This window comes from Haliotis rubra, unplaced genomic scaffold, assembly GCF_003918875.1.
Source record: "Haliotis rubra isolate DU_JTF1 unplaced genomic scaffold, ASM391887v1 Scf23, whole genome shotgun sequence".
NCBI classification, from domain to species: Eukaryota; Metazoa; Mollusca; class Gastropoda; order Lepetellida; family Haliotidae; genus Haliotis; species Haliotis rubra.
Window position 1 is genome coordinate 1,283,322 of NW_025766336.1, and position 15,452 is coordinate 1,298,773.

The window sequence follows — 15,452 nt, forward strand, 5'->3', positions numbered from 1 at the left end:
AATGGCACGTTAATGCTTCATTAAAGTTTGATACAACCGGGTCCTGGTTGATTACATGTCATCATACCCCTGATAGATGCAGCATGGGTTGACTCGGTGACCTGGTTGATTACATGTCATCATACCCCAGATAGATGCAGCATGGGTTGACTCAGTGACCTGGTTGATTACATGTCATCATACCCCAGATAGATGCAGCATGGGTTGACTCAGTGACCTGGTTGATTACATGTCATCATACCCCAGATAGATGCAGCATGGGTTGACTCAGTGACCTGGTTGATTACATGTCATCATACCCCAGATAGGTGCAGCATGGGTTGACTCGGTGACCTAGTTGATTACATGTCATCATACCCCAGATAGATGCGGCATGGGTTGACTCGGTGACCTAGTTGATTACATGTCATCATACCCCAGATAGGTGCAGCATGGGTTGACTCAGTGACCTGGTTGATTACATGTCATCATACCCCAGATAGATGCAGCATGGGTTGACTCAGTGACCTAGTTGATTACATGTCATCATACCCCAGATAGATGCAGCATGGGTTGACTCAGTGACCTGGTTGATTACATGTCATCATACCCCAGATAGATGCGGCATGGGTTGACTCGGTGACCTAGTTGATTACATGTCATCATACCCCAGATAGGTGCAGCATGGGTTGACTCAGTGACCTAGTTGATTACATGTCATCATACCCCAGATAGGTGCAGCATGGGTTGACTCAGTGACCTGGTTGATTACGTGTCATCATACCCCAGATAGATGCAGCATGGGTTGACTCGGTGACCTGGTTGATTACGTGTCATCATACCCCAGATAGGTGCAGCATGGGTTGACTCAGTGACCTAGTTGATTACGTGTCATCATACCCCAGATAGGTGCAGCATGGGTTGACTCGGTGACCTGGTTGATTACATGTCATCATACCCCAGATAGATGCAGCATGGGTTGACTCGGTGACCTAGTTGATTACATGTCATCATACCCCAGATAGGTGCAGCATGGGTTGACTCGGTGACCTAGTTGATTACATGTCATCATACCCCAGATAGGTGCAGCATGGGTTGACTCGGTGACCTAGTTGATTACATGTCATCATACCCCAGATAGGTGCAGCATGGGTTGACTCGGTGACCTGGTTGATTACATGTCATCATACCCCAGATAGGTGCAGCATGGGTTGACTCAGTGACCTGGTTGATTACATGTCATCATACCCCAGATAGATGCAGCATGGGTTGACTCGGTGACCTGGTTGATTACATGTCATCATACCCCAGATAGATGCAGCATGGGTTGACTCGGTGGCCTGGTTGATTGCATGTCATCATACCCCAGATAGATGCAGCATGGGTTGACTCGGTGACCTGGTTGATTACATGTCATCATACCCCAGATAGATGCAGCATGGGTTGACTCAGTGACCTGGTTGATTACATGTCATCATACCCCAGATAGATGCAGCATGGGTTGACTCAGTGACCTGGTTGATTACATGTCATCATACCCCAGATAGATGCAGCATGGGTTGACTCGGTGACCTGGTTGATTACATGTCATCATACCACCGATAGGTGCAGCATGCATGACTTAATGTTGCAGAGTATTCACATGGCCCACAACACAGTTCGTCCCGGCAACATCTTCATCAACAGCGGGGAACTACTGGAGTCCAACATCAACCGCAGCCCCTCTGCGTATGCCAACAACCCAGAAGCAGAAAGAAAGAGGTGAGACAAATACTCTCTCGGTGCAGACTCCAGGCATTTGCCTTTTGTCAAATATGCAATCACTCTTTTTGAATTAACTACCATGTACAATTCAGTACAAGAAGTCTGTTGACATTAACTGCCATGTACAGGGTCAGACATTGCTACAAGCCAGTCAGTCAGCTAGTACCATGACAGGTGATATCTGGTATCCCAAGACAACATTGCACAGAGTGAATGAGTAAGTTTAGTTTTCCGTCGACTCAGCAATATTCCAGCTTTATGGCGGCGATCTGTAAATAATGGAGTCTGGATCAGACAAACCAGTGACCAACAGCATGAGCATCGATCGACACAATTGGGATACGATGACATGTGTCAACCAAGTCAGCGAGTCTGACCACCCAATCATGTTAGTCGCCTCTTACGGCAAGCATGGGTTACTGAAGACCAATTCTAACCCACATCTTCACAGGTCCTTACACAGAAGTTAGAAATGAGGTGTGTGTGTGTGGATTAAACTGCTTTCCACCCCACCACTGCAGGTACAACTACAATGTTGACAAGAACATGACTGTCCTGAAGATGCTGGATGCTGATGGCAAGGACATTGGAATGATCAGGTCTGTTACTCAATCTCACCTTCAAATCTAACTCCAGTGTCCATTCACGCAATTCAAGGATAATAGTTGGAGACCTATGAATATGATAGTTGTTTGTTTGCCTTGAAATATTGGTTCTGTTTAGCTGGTTTGCTGTGCACGGTACAAGTATGAACAACACGAATGGCCTGATCAGTGGGGACAACAAAGGCTACGCCGCTCAGCTGGCAGAGGAAATAATGAACCAAGGGGCACTACCAGGGAAGGTCAGGACAGAGTTATGGCCCTTTAACACAGCATCCAATAACTTTCTGATGTCTCTCTGTTAAGAAATGATACATGAAATCATTTTTATGAGAATGATAAAAGAGATACACTTTGTTTCAATTCTATTTTGAGCCTTTTCCAAAATATTTTTTTATTCCAGGGAGCGTTTGTCGCTGCGTTTGCTCAGAGCAATGAAGGAGATGTGTCCCCTAACACTAAAGGCCCCCACTGTATGGACAGTGGTCTTCCATGTGATATACTGACAAGCACCTGCCATGGCAAGGTACACATACTTCTTCAGCAATTACTGCCTCCGTGGCAGAGAGCGGAAGGTCGTGGGTTCAATCCAAACGTCATACCAAAAGACGATAGAATATAGTACTTGTTGGTCCCAGCCTGGCGCTCGGCATTAATGGGTACAACAAGGACTGATCGGCTCAGAGACTGTATAATGTGTCTGAGTGGGGTATTCATGCTTAACTGCGGCATGGTATCTCTGTGAGCTAGCACTATAAAACCAGCGTAAGTCTGAGCTAGTACAAACATGCACGTCGTCATATAAGCAAAATATTCTCAAGTTCAACGTATAAACCCCCCGTTCATCTCACCTATTCAGCAATTACTTGTAAAGTCAGTCATTTGTAGGACGCTAGTATAGTCTTGTGGTTAAACTTGTTATGCCAAAGACTCCTATTCCAAATTCCAAAATGGGTACAATTGGTGATGTCCATTTACCCTAGTGATATTGCTGACATATTGCCCAAAGCAGTGTAAATCCAGGCTGAACCAGTAACTGCCATTTACAAGCCATCAAATATGGATATTCCTGGATAGTGTCAATTCAGTTATCATTCTCATTATCTCCCCCTTCAGAACGAGCTGTGTGTTGCTGCGGGCCCTGGCCGGGATATGTTCGAGAGCACCAAGATCATCGGGGAGAATCAGTACAACAAGGCCATGGTGGGTTCCTGACAGTTTCAGGAATGTGATATGATTGTGTACATGAGGGGGAATGGTTTAATGTCAATGTTGCAAACACTGTTCAGACAGAGGTATAATACCCAGATGTGTTGTAAGTGTATTGCTATACAGTTAGAAGTGATGTAAGTGAATTGCTATACAGGTAGATGTGATGTAGGTGTATTGCTATACAGGTAGATGTGATGTAAGTGAATTGCTATACAGGTAGAAGTGATGTAGGTGTATTTCTATACAGGTAGATGTGATGTAGGTGTATTGCTATACAGGTAGAAGTGATGTAAGTGTATTGCTATACAGGTAGATGTGATGTAAGTGTATTGCTATACAGGTAGATGTGGTGTAGGTGTATTGCTATACAGGTAGATGTGATGTAGGTGTATTGCTATACAGGTAGATGTGATGTAGGTGTATTGCTATACAGGTAGATGTGATGTAGGTGTATTGCTATACAGGTAGAAGTGATGTAAGTGTAAAGTGTATTGCTATACAGGTAGAAGTGATGTAAGTGTATTGCTATACAGGTAGAAGTGATGTAGAAGTGTAGGTGTATTGCTATACTGGTAGAAGTGATGTAGGTGTATTGCTATACAGGTAGAAGTGATGTAGGTGTATTGCTATACAGGTAGAAGTGATGTAGGTGTATTGCTATACAGGTATGTAGGTGTATTGCTGGGTAGAAGTGATGTAGGTGTATTGCTATACAGGTAGATGTGATGTAGGTGTATTGCTATACAGGTAGAAGTGATGTAGGTGTATTGCTATACAGGTAGAAGTGATGTAAGGTGTGCTATACATTGCTATACAGGTAGAAGTGATGTAGGTGTATTGCTATACAGGTAGATGTGATGTAGGTGTATTGCTATACAGGTAGATGTGATGTAGGTGTATTGCTATACAGGTAGAAGTGATGTAGGTGTATTGCTATACAGGTAGAAGTGATGTAAGTGTATTGCTATACAGGTAGAAGTGATGTAGGTGTATTGCTATACAGGTAGAAATGTGATGTATTGCTATACAAGTGTATTGTATTGCTATACAGGTAGAAGTGATGTAGGTGTATTGCTATACAGGTAGATGTGATGTAGGTGTATTGCTATACAGGTAGAAGTGATGTAGGTGTATTGCTATACAGGTAGATGTGATGTAGGTGTATTGCTATACAGGTAGAAGTGATGTAGGTGTATTGCTATACAGGTAGAAGTGATGTAGGTGTATTGCTATACAGGTAGAAGTGATGTAGGTGTATTGCTATACAGGTAGGATGTGATGTAGGTGTATTGCTATACAGGTAGAAATGGTGTAAGTGTATTGCTATGCGGGTAGAAGTGATGTAGGTGTATTGCTATACAGGTAGAAGTGATGTAGGTGTATTGCTATACAGGTAGAAGTGATGTAGGTGTATTGCTATACAGGTAGAAGTGATGTAGGTGTATTGCTATACAGGTAGAAGTGATGTAGGTGTATTGCTATACAGGTAGATGTGATGTAGGTGTATTGCTATACAGGTAGAAGTGATGTAAGTGTATTGCTATGCAGGTAGATGTGATGTAGGTGTATTGCTATACAGGTAGAAGTGATGTAGGTGTATTGCTATACAGGTAGCAGTCATGTAAGTGTATTGCTATACAGGTAGATGTGCTGTAAGTGAATTGCTATACAGGTAGAAGTGTTTGTTAGTGTAGTGCGAAACAGGTAGATACAGGTAGAAATTATGTACAGTACAACCAGAAATTATTGAGAATTTAAAGATTGTAATTTTTTATATTTTTTTCACTCATTACTCACGTATTAAATGTGGATATTAGCAGAACATATATCCAGATTCAAAGACAGGTGAACAGTTAGTATTTTGTCAAGTCACCATGGGCAGCAATGCAGGCTTTAATGCAGCGGGGCATACTACTGATCAAAGAAGTTAGAAAGTCTTGGTCCATGCTGTCCCAATATCGGACCACCTCTTCTTTCATTTCAGCAATATTTGTCAGAATTTTCTTCTTGACACTTTCCTTCATAAGTCCCCAAACATTTTCTATTGGATTTAGGTCAGGGCTATGGCTTGGCCAATCTAATAATGTCATATTTTTTTAGGTCCGAAACCAGTCCTGTGAATGCTTTGAACGATGCTTTGGGTCGTTGTCCTGCTGGAAAATCAAAATTTTTCCATAGAACACATGAGCAGATGGAAGTAAATGTTCCCCGAGAATATCTGTGTACCGCTCACTGTTCATATTCCCTTCAAATACCCAGAGGGGCGTTGCCCCTAACACAGATATGCCACCCCACACGTTAATTCTTTTTCAGAAGAAGTCCTCCTTGGGGTACATATAAGCATTAAAATGTCCATTTTAAATCCTACGACAGTTGTAACTATATTTTTAATAAAATATTTACAAAACAAAAAACTCGTTTTGTCTTGTGAGACCACCCCTACAGGGCCCCACCGGACCAACAAAGCCAAGAGCAGGTAACTCTCGCCGTCTACCTCGTACCTCACTTTTCATGCTGTCGTTATGTTGAATAGACGTGCGTGGTGTTCGTTTCGAGTTTGCTTTCCTACCGATACGATGAGTGTAAAAGAGCTCAATCTGTATGTATGGTTCCTTTCTCTACGCACGGGCGTTAGATGGACGTCATATGTTGATATTTTCATTCATCTTTTGTTGTAACTTTGCCGTGGGTTCTCTGTTTTCCAGCCATGTAGCAGGCAAAATGGCGGACCGCGCGATCGTGGTTTCCTTGCTATATGTTCTTGGTAGCTTGTAGTAGGGAGTTCATATATTATGTTTGCATATTATATGGATAGGCTTGCCTACATTCTCTTTCTTTTCAGCGAATTTGTTGTAAGTTGTTGTTGAGTAATTTTGATAGTGTTCGTTTCGTATCACTCAACTTTACTCTATCACTAGTATGTACTAGTATGTACACGCAGGTTTGGCTAGCCTTTTTTCTGCTTTGCATTGTATGTTTAGTATTTAAATGGCTGTAGCTTGTAGCATTTAAATATCGCCCGTGCGTGTTTTTCTTGCTATTTACTTGTGTTTATGTGTTTGCTGCTTCACAGTTCCTGCTAGTAACACTGGCGTGGTTCTGTTTGTTGCAGTTTAAGCCCTGTGCGTTGTGTCGTGCACACTACCGCCACAGGATGGTCATAAAGTGTGCCTCCGGTGTTTAGCCGAGGACGCTCACGACGATCAAGGATGCTCATAATAAACGCCCTTGCGTCAATATTCCTGTTACATTATGTTGTGTTATGATACATATTTCATACGTTTACACACAACGTGGCTCATAGGCTGAGGTTGTGTTTTTTGTCTGGGTTTCTGCGCCTCACGCGCATTCTTTCCGACACGCAGATTTTATGTTTTTCACTAATCTGCTTCAGGCGGGGGATAATATTTGATGAAAGGTTTCTAAGGAAATCCCTTTATCGTTCCCCCGCAAACAATGTTGCTGACTTAAATATTGACTCAATTGCTTCACTATTGCAGCAACATATTCTTCAACATAATGTCAAGTCGATGATTGATAGCGTGATGTCCGAGCGAGAGCGCGCCTCCTCCCAGGCAGCTTGATCCTGGCTTCGGCTCAGGTGATGGTGTGCCTTCAGCACCTTGTGGCGACCTAGCTTCGGGCTCAGGTTCGTCACAGGCGCCTGGCGCCGGCGATGCAGGTTTCAACCTGTCTTCGCCTGGTGCCCAGACTGGCGGTCGCCTAGGCGCCGACCAGCTCGGGGACACCTCGGCGCCAAGTGGTCAGTCGGGTTGCCCGGGAAACCTGTATCGGCAGGTTCCTCTCGGCGCCCCGGTCTGGGTTCCACTGAGCTGCCGATCACCTCGGCACTCCTAGGTCCACCAGGGGAAACCTGCATTGCCAGGCTACTCCCTTGTGTCTCGGGACTGCAGATCGGACTAGCACCAACCTGGGCTTCGGCCCCGGTACGGAGCAGATCCCCGGCGCTGTTAGCTCAGGTCTCGGCCTGATGTCTATCGATGCCCTGGCCAAGGGGCCGTTGAGTGTGACGAGCTGCCGATCACCTTGACGCCGAGGTCTACCCAGGTACACCAGGGGAGCCCTGCATTGTCAGGCTACTCCCATGTGTTTTGGGATCGGGGTTCGAACTGTGACCTTGTCGCTCTAGAATGTTGTCCCTATCATGACGTCACAATGACAATGTAATGACATCATACTGTAACCGCTACAATCTCCCTGAAGAGTAGAGAACGAAACATGTTGGAGAAAAAGGCATTCTGTTTTTATTTATCTATGTATTATATCTGTATATATATATATACACACATATGTGTATGTATATACATATATGTGTATGTATGGGTAATTATATAGCGCTATAGGCTATGTTTGACTATATGCTCAGTGCGCTTTTGGAGAGTACTTGGGGAAACCTGATTTATCAGGCTACTCCTACGTGTCTCGGGATCGGGGTTCGGTCTAGAACCGCTGAGCTTCGGCTCCGCGGATTCTCTGAACCCCGTGGGTAGCACCGACCCAGGCTTCAGCACTGGTAGGGCGCAGATTCCCGGCTCTGGTAGTTCAGGTCTCGGCCTGATGTCTATCGCCGTCTTGACCAAGATGCCATCGAGTGTGCCGGGTGTGACGGTCACCTCGACGCTCCGAGGTCTGTCTGAGTGCTTGTGAAACCTTGATTTATCAGGCTTCTCACATGTGCCTCGGAATCGGGGTTCAGGCTCGTACAGTGGACAAGTCGATTTGAGCTTCGGCTCATTTCGCTACTTTGAACTTACCACTGAGTAGGTTCGTCCCTGAGGCAAGTGCGAGATAGAATCGCGGCTGTGTTGCCTCAGGTGTTGTCCACGTCGAATACTCGAACCGTTGGAGTTCGCCTCCCGGAGGGAAGCCTGCTTCCGGCAAGGCATCCGGGACAAGGCCTCACACTCTCCCGTAAGTCTGCCGTTCTTTCCCCTTCACAGCTCAACGCTGTATGCTCCACTCGGCGCATCTCTCAGCTCTGCTGAGGGAGCTGGTGGAAAGAGGAGAGAGCGCCGGCGGTATTTTTTCGTCGGCGACTCTGGGCGGCATCTGACGGGGGTGAACTCTCATCTGGCTAGGGACTGCATTGTAGCTGTGCCAGCCAAATGATGAGTGCGGTTATGGGCCTATACGCCCGGGACCGTTTCGAGGAATACGGAAGTCTGTTGAGCTTCTCGTTAATTCCTCAGGTGCCCAGGCATCGGCAAACGTTAAGTTGCCGACTGCTGGGGTTTACTATATTCTGCCGCAAACACCGGTCGGAGCGACACACTCCAGTGTCGGCTTCCCGGGAGACGGCGACAATACTCCAGTCCAGTCTCTGCTGGGCTAGGCAACCAGTGTGGTGGTTTCCAATGGTCAGGAAAATGTGGGGTTTGACTCCATTTATTTCATCGTTGCCATTACGAACGGAATGTTCAGACCCATTCTCATCTGAGAGCTGAACAAGTTAATAGAGGTACTGTCCTTCAAGATGGAGACACACAAGGCCGGGTGATCTCATCTGCCGAGACAGGGGATTGGCGCACGCCAATCAACCTCGAGGTCGCGTACCTCCTTGTTCCATTGCACCCTGATTTCAAGATTTACCTTCGGTTTCTTGTTTGACGGGACGTGCTACCAGTTTCGTGTGCTCTCCTTAGGCTACATTACGGTGCCAAGGGTGTTCACCAAATTGAGGTTTATTACAGCTCAGATAGCCAGATCGCAGTGCCGGTGTTGTCACCCGTACCTAGGCGACTGGCTCATCGTGGTTTCAGAATCACTTTGAGTCTGGGGACCTCACGATCAGTGTTGGTCACTCTTACGAAACTGGGCGGAATTGTCAACCTCACGCAGTCAGATGGACAGACGTCAGGCGTCTCGCTGAGGGTCCCCACCCCTGGAGACACCGTCGCTCTCAGTCCAGCCAGATACATCCCTACCGGGTTAGGGCGATGTTCTGGGTGACCTGCAGCCTCTTGACGACGAAGTCACAACCTGCACATCAATGTGCTGGAATTGACAGCAGTCAGGTTGGTGTTCGATTCCGCACGCCGGGATTCGAATTACCTCTTCGGCCAGACATTCTCACTCTGAACGGGGCGCCACACCCGAATCCTCGGATTCACTGGGTGGCTTGGCCTCTGTCAGGTATAACACATGGAATTCCTGGAATCGTTGCAGACACAATTCTGGCTTCGAGGCGGGATTCGACACCCGTTCAGTGTGTTGATTGGTGGGGCGTGCGGGTGTGCAGATAGGGGGGATTTCTTAATCCCTATTCTGCGGATTTAGTTCGGATATTGGAGTTACTATAACCTCGTTTTGGTTGAGAGCCTTATGACCTCCACCATTGCCGGGTACTCCATGGCTATTTCCACGTTTCACACCTCGTTCGATGGTGCTCTGCCTAGGCAGCATCCTCTCGTACATCGCGTCGTAGCTGGCATGACCAGGGTTCGACCGCCGCGGCGGCGACTCAGCCCACCTTAAAATTGCCACTTATTCTCAATTGGCTGTCTGGCCCTAATTTTTCAAGTATATCGTCTCTCTCACTTCACTTGTTGACGAGGAAGGAAGACGACTTTACTTGGTGAACTCTGGTAGAAGGGTCGGGTACATCCATGCGATTCCCACTGACCCGACACTGACAGTATTTTATACTGATCATGTCCGTATTCGCCTCCCGGATACCTACCACTCTCAGTGCAATATTACTTTCCACGTACCCTCCTCACGCCGAGAGTGTTTGGTGGGGGTGTTTTTCACTCGTACAATGCATGGCGTTTGTACTCGTTCGATTTCCTCAGAAAGTTTTTAGCGAGGCTAATAATTTCTCTGGGTTTTATCGAGGTCCCCGCAAGCCCTCTTCCAAACAGGAGGGGTGCATTCGAGCATTAGTTTGCAGTACTTATTAGCTCGACTCCTGGGTTATTGGCTTTCTAGCGTTTAAATTTTTTACGCTTTCCCTACCCTTATACTTCTCGCCACCCTTGTCTGGCTGGGGCTATATTAGGGTTGGGAGTTGTTCGGCATGTCCCCATACATTCCTTCCATTGAAATGGTTGGGGGCAGGGTTTTATGTCATAATTGATTTGAGCCAATTGACATATAAGCTTGGCCTCTCTAGTTCACGCCCCCATCTGATTGACATCAGCGGTCAGGTGGCTCGGTGTTTTCTGTTTCCATATCGGTTGTAGATTTCACTCCACCACGGGTTTAGTTGTTGCCAGACAGAATGCCACTCCCGTCTCAAATATCTTTGGGAGTCTGTCATATGCTTATATGTACCCCAAGGAGGACTTCTTCTGAAAAAGAATTATACAAACCTGTAGAGGTTATGAATTCTTTGAAGAAAGTCCTCCTTGGGGTACGGCCACCCGCCTCCCCTCATTCTGTCTGACACATTCAGCATGAAAAGTGAGGTACGAGGTAGACGGCGAGAGTTACCTGCTCTTGGCTGTGTTGGTCCGGTGGGGCCCTGTAGGGGTGGTCTCACAAGACAAAACGAGTTTTTTGTTTTGTAAATATTTTATTAAAAATATAGTTACAACTGTCGTAGGATTTAAAATGGACATTTTAATGCTTATATGTACCCCAAGGAGGACTTTCTTCAAAGAATTCATAACCTCTACAGGTTTGTATAAATTTTTGGACTGTACTTTGGGCGCTGATACAAAGGTTTTTCAGCTTGTTTGGTCCAGAATTTCAGTGTAATAGCCACACAGAACTTTCATCTGAGAAAATCACATCGCCCCAGTTAACATTTCTATGCTGTAAGCACCAGTTCAACCTTCGCTCCTTTTGTTCAGGTTTAATGATCGGTGATGGAATTCCTCGACTTTTCTGCCCACCCATTGCATGCAGCTCAGTTCTAATTGTCTCCTTACAGACTGCCACAGTTCCTCTATCAGTCATATCCAGCCTTAAGTTTTCTAAACTCCTTTGTTTGTTTTTTAGAAACAAGAATACCAAGCCGCCTCCTGTCACCGACAGTCAATTTTCTGGGCTTACCTGTGCCTCCCTGGTGCTCAATGCCATATCCATTTGCAATATTTTTCAAATCACGATAAACAGTGGACAAAGGGATGCCTGTTCTACTTGAAATCACTTTAGCTGATCTGATGTCCTTGTTATAATACTCTAAAATCAACTTCTCTTCTCTAAATCATCCATACTGAGGATCACTGAAACTGTCGTCTACTAGCAAGTAAACAAATGGGGATAACTCTTCACAAACTAATGAAAAAGGATTAACGGATTTGTCTCTCTTGAATGAAACCAAGCACTTGATAGCTGGTCAAGGTTGTTTATGCTAGAAATCCAATTAAACATATTCCTAAAATTCTCAATAATTTCTGGTCATTCTATAAGTGTATTGCAAAACATGTAGATGTTACAGTCCTATTCAAGATGAAACAGAGCAAGAAATGGATGATTCATCCAATAGTATTATGTTTTGCTATTGATGTTCTGTCTAACTTAAAAATTGTGTTGAATCTTTTTCTATAAAAGTAGATTTCTAAAGGAAATAGTGTGTTAATGACCTGACTATGAGTGGTAAGTGACATAGATGATGTGTTTGACCAGGAGCTGTACCACACTGCCACCACCAGGCTGTCGGGCCCAGTAGACTTCCGTCACTCATATGTTGATATGACAGATGTAGCTGTGGAAGTCAATGGTACAACTGTGAGTATCACAAGTTGATATCAGGTACTATCTGGGTCAAGTCTTCCAAATTTTAAAAGTTATGGTTCAAAGATAATTCAAGATGACAGGCTCCAGCTGTTTACCTGTGGCATGAATTACTTGATTTCCAAGAAGTTTGTGATTTTTGGTGATTTACTTTCATTGCATATAGGATGCAATATTTTGCATCTTGTTGATCTTCAGCAACCCATGCTCATCGTAAATGGCGAGTAACAGGTTTGGGTGATCAGGCTCGCTGACTTGGTAGACACTTGTCATCATATCCCTATGGCGTAGATCGATGCTCATGCTGTTGATCACTGGATTGTCTGGTCCAGACTCAATTATTTACCGCCATATAGTTGTAATATTGCTGACTCCGACATAAAACTAAACTCACTCACTGTTACTATAAATAATAAATTATGAGTGACATTAATTCAGGATTGAGAAACAATGTTAAAGGTTAAGAAAGTGTTCATCTGAGAAACATATGTATCTGTCATAGAGCATCACCCGACATTATCCGTCTCATCCCAGATGTGAGGGGTGGTAGATAGACGAGTGGTTAAAATGTTTGCTCGTCGCGACGAAGACCCGGGTTCGATTCTCCACATGGGTACAAAGTGTGAAATCCATTTCTGGTGTCCCCCCGTCATGATATTGATGGAATATTGTTAAAAGTGGCAATAAAGCCAACTCACACACTCACATCTGTGACATTATTCACCTCTGCTGCTCCAGGTGAAGACCTGCAAGCCAGCCATGGGGTACAGTTTTGCAGCCGGAACCACCGATGGACCTGGAATGTTTGACTTTAAACAGGGTGAGCATCACTTGCATAATCAAGCTAAAGAGATGCAGATGGGCTGTTAGTTTCAAAGAGTTTGTTGTCTGCATGCTTCATCACTCTTTGTATAAGCCTGCCACTGGCAAAAATGTTCCTGGTGCCTACCTGAATCACACTCTTAAAAATTTGATATTTATTTGAAAAATACCTCATGATAATATTTTTCTACAATGTCAGTAATATATTTTCTTTTGCTAAAGTAAACATTATCATAAACATTAACTGGATGAACATTTTAAATGAACCTTTCCAAATGCTTAGAGCACAATATATTTCAATAAATAGACATGGAAGATAAGACATTGAATAGGATGTTATCTGTCTCCATGAATGAAGCAACATTTCTGAAACAACTTCTTCCCTGGCTTATGGAGAAACGACATTTGCTGAGTTTGAAGATGGATACATGCTCCTGTTAACCTTCAAAGAAGAAGAAAAAGATGATGATGATGATGATGATGAAATGTATTCTTGTAGGCACAATTAGTTCCAAAGACACATATATACAGTTTGTTTATTCTTTGTAGTGTACTTTCATTTTGTTTTAGATTTATATATCCGTGTATTTGCGTTTTAGAAATTACTACAAATCAGTATTTATTAAGATTGTTACATTCCTTGATGCTGTTCACAAGAATGATGCTGTATGTATGTTCCTCAGTCACTGCTACATCCGAGACAGAGGTAGCTCAAATATTGGCTCTGTAAAATGTAAATAGGAACATGCTTAAATACCAGTTCATCTGTTTTAATATCTTTGCAGGTTCAACATCATCTAACCCCTTCTGGAACTGGGTACGAGGTTTCATCAAAACTCCTTCTCCTGAACAAGTTTCCTGCCATGCCCCGAAACCAATCCTGTTCGATACAGGCGAGGTGAGCTCCCGCAGTGGCTTAATGCCAGGAACAGTTCAACAGTTATCTTTTCTTCCCCAAAACTATGCTGCCATTGGTGCAAATATAACGTTTGTCCAAATATGTTTTCTGTCAACTGGTACAATAATTAAGAAATTCCGCCATGTATTTGAAGTAAACAACAGGTATGAAATGTTACAGTTATTGTAGTGGTCTTATCAGTATCATCAGTTGATGACTTGCAAATATATAGTTTATATTATATATAACATAATATTTTATGTGACATATGTCTTTTTATGTGTCAAATGCTACAACAGATCAATCGACCATATCCATGGCAACCAGCGATTGTTGACATTCAGATGCTCCAAATTGGCCAGCTTGTGATCATTGGCGTACCAGCAGAATTCAGGTATGTGACACCTGATAAAGTTTGGGTCATGTGTTTCACTCAGTGACAGGTGATTCAGGTAACGACACAAGTGATTCAGTTGGTGTCAAGTGATTCAGTTAGTGATGGTTGATTCAGTTAGCGACAACTCATCCAGTTAGCAACAAGTGATTCAGTTAGCAACAAGTGATTCAGTTAGCGACAAGTGATTCAGTTAGTGATGGGTATATTCAGTTAGCATCAAGTGATTCAGTTAGCGACAAGTGATTCAGTTAGTGTCAAGTGATTCAGTTAGCGACAACTGATCCAGTTAGCAACAAGTGATTCAGTTAGCAACAAGTGATTCAGTTAGCGACAAGTGATTCAGTTAGTGATGGGTATATTCAGTTAGCATCAAGTGATTCAGTTAGCATCAAGTGATTCAGTTAGCGACAAGTGATTCAGTTAGGTGATTAGTTAGCGATGGATTCAGTTAGCAACAAGTTATTCAGTTATTCAGTTAGTTAGTCAAATTGATTCAGTTAGCATCAAGTGATTCAGTTAGTGATGGGTATATTCAGTTAGCATCAAGTGATTCAGTTAGCTTCCGGCGATCAAGTGATTCAGTTAGCAGTTAGCAACAAGTGATTCAGTTAGCAACAAGTGATTCAGTTAGCGACAAGTGATTCAGTTAGTGATGTTAGGTGATTCAGTTTCAGTTTCAGTTAGCATCAAGTGATTCAGTTAGCGACAAGTGATTCAGTTAGTGTCAAGTGATTCAGTTAGCGACAACTGATCCAGTTAGCAACAAGTGATTCAGTTAGCAACAAGTGATTCAGTTAGCGACAAGTGATTCAGTTAGATTCAGTTAGCATGTGATTCAGTTAGCATGATTCAGTTAGTGTGATTCAGTTAGTATATTCAGTTAGCATCAAGTGATTCAGTTAGCAGTTAGCGCAAGTGTGATTCAGTTAAGCGACAACAAGTGATGATTCAGTTAGCAACATGTGATTCAGTTAGCGACAAGTGATTCAGTTAGCAACATGTGATTCAGTTAGCGACAAGTGAATGTGTAAGCGACAAGTGATTCAGTTAGCGACAACTGATCCAGTTAGCAACAAGT

The 15,452-nt window shown here is 43.9% G+C and overlaps 1 protein-coding gene across 1 annotated transcript in view; it reads left to right on the forward strand.

The window, feature by feature from the left end:
* LOC124277903 (neutral ceramidase-like) overlaps positions 1-15,452 on the forward strand; it is a 53,434-nt gene that overhangs the window by 15,885 nt on the left and 22,097 nt on the right. The window contains exons 4-12 of the mRNA XM_046713629.1: positions 1,613-1,740; positions 2,265-2,342; positions 2,467-2,587; positions 2,749-2,871; positions 3,462-3,548; positions 12,150-12,251; positions 12,996-13,077; positions 13,865-13,977; positions 14,277-14,371. Of these exons, the coding sequence (XP_046569585.1) occupies positions 1,613-1,740; positions 2,265-2,342; positions 2,467-2,587; positions 2,749-2,871; positions 3,462-3,548; positions 12,150-12,251; positions 12,996-13,077; positions 13,865-13,977; positions 14,277-14,371 (929 nt within the window). The remainder of the gene's footprint in view (positions 1-1,612; positions 1,741-2,264; positions 2,343-2,466; positions 2,588-2,748; positions 2,872-3,461; positions 3,549-12,149; positions 12,252-12,995; positions 13,078-13,864; positions 13,978-14,276; positions 14,372-15,452) is intronic.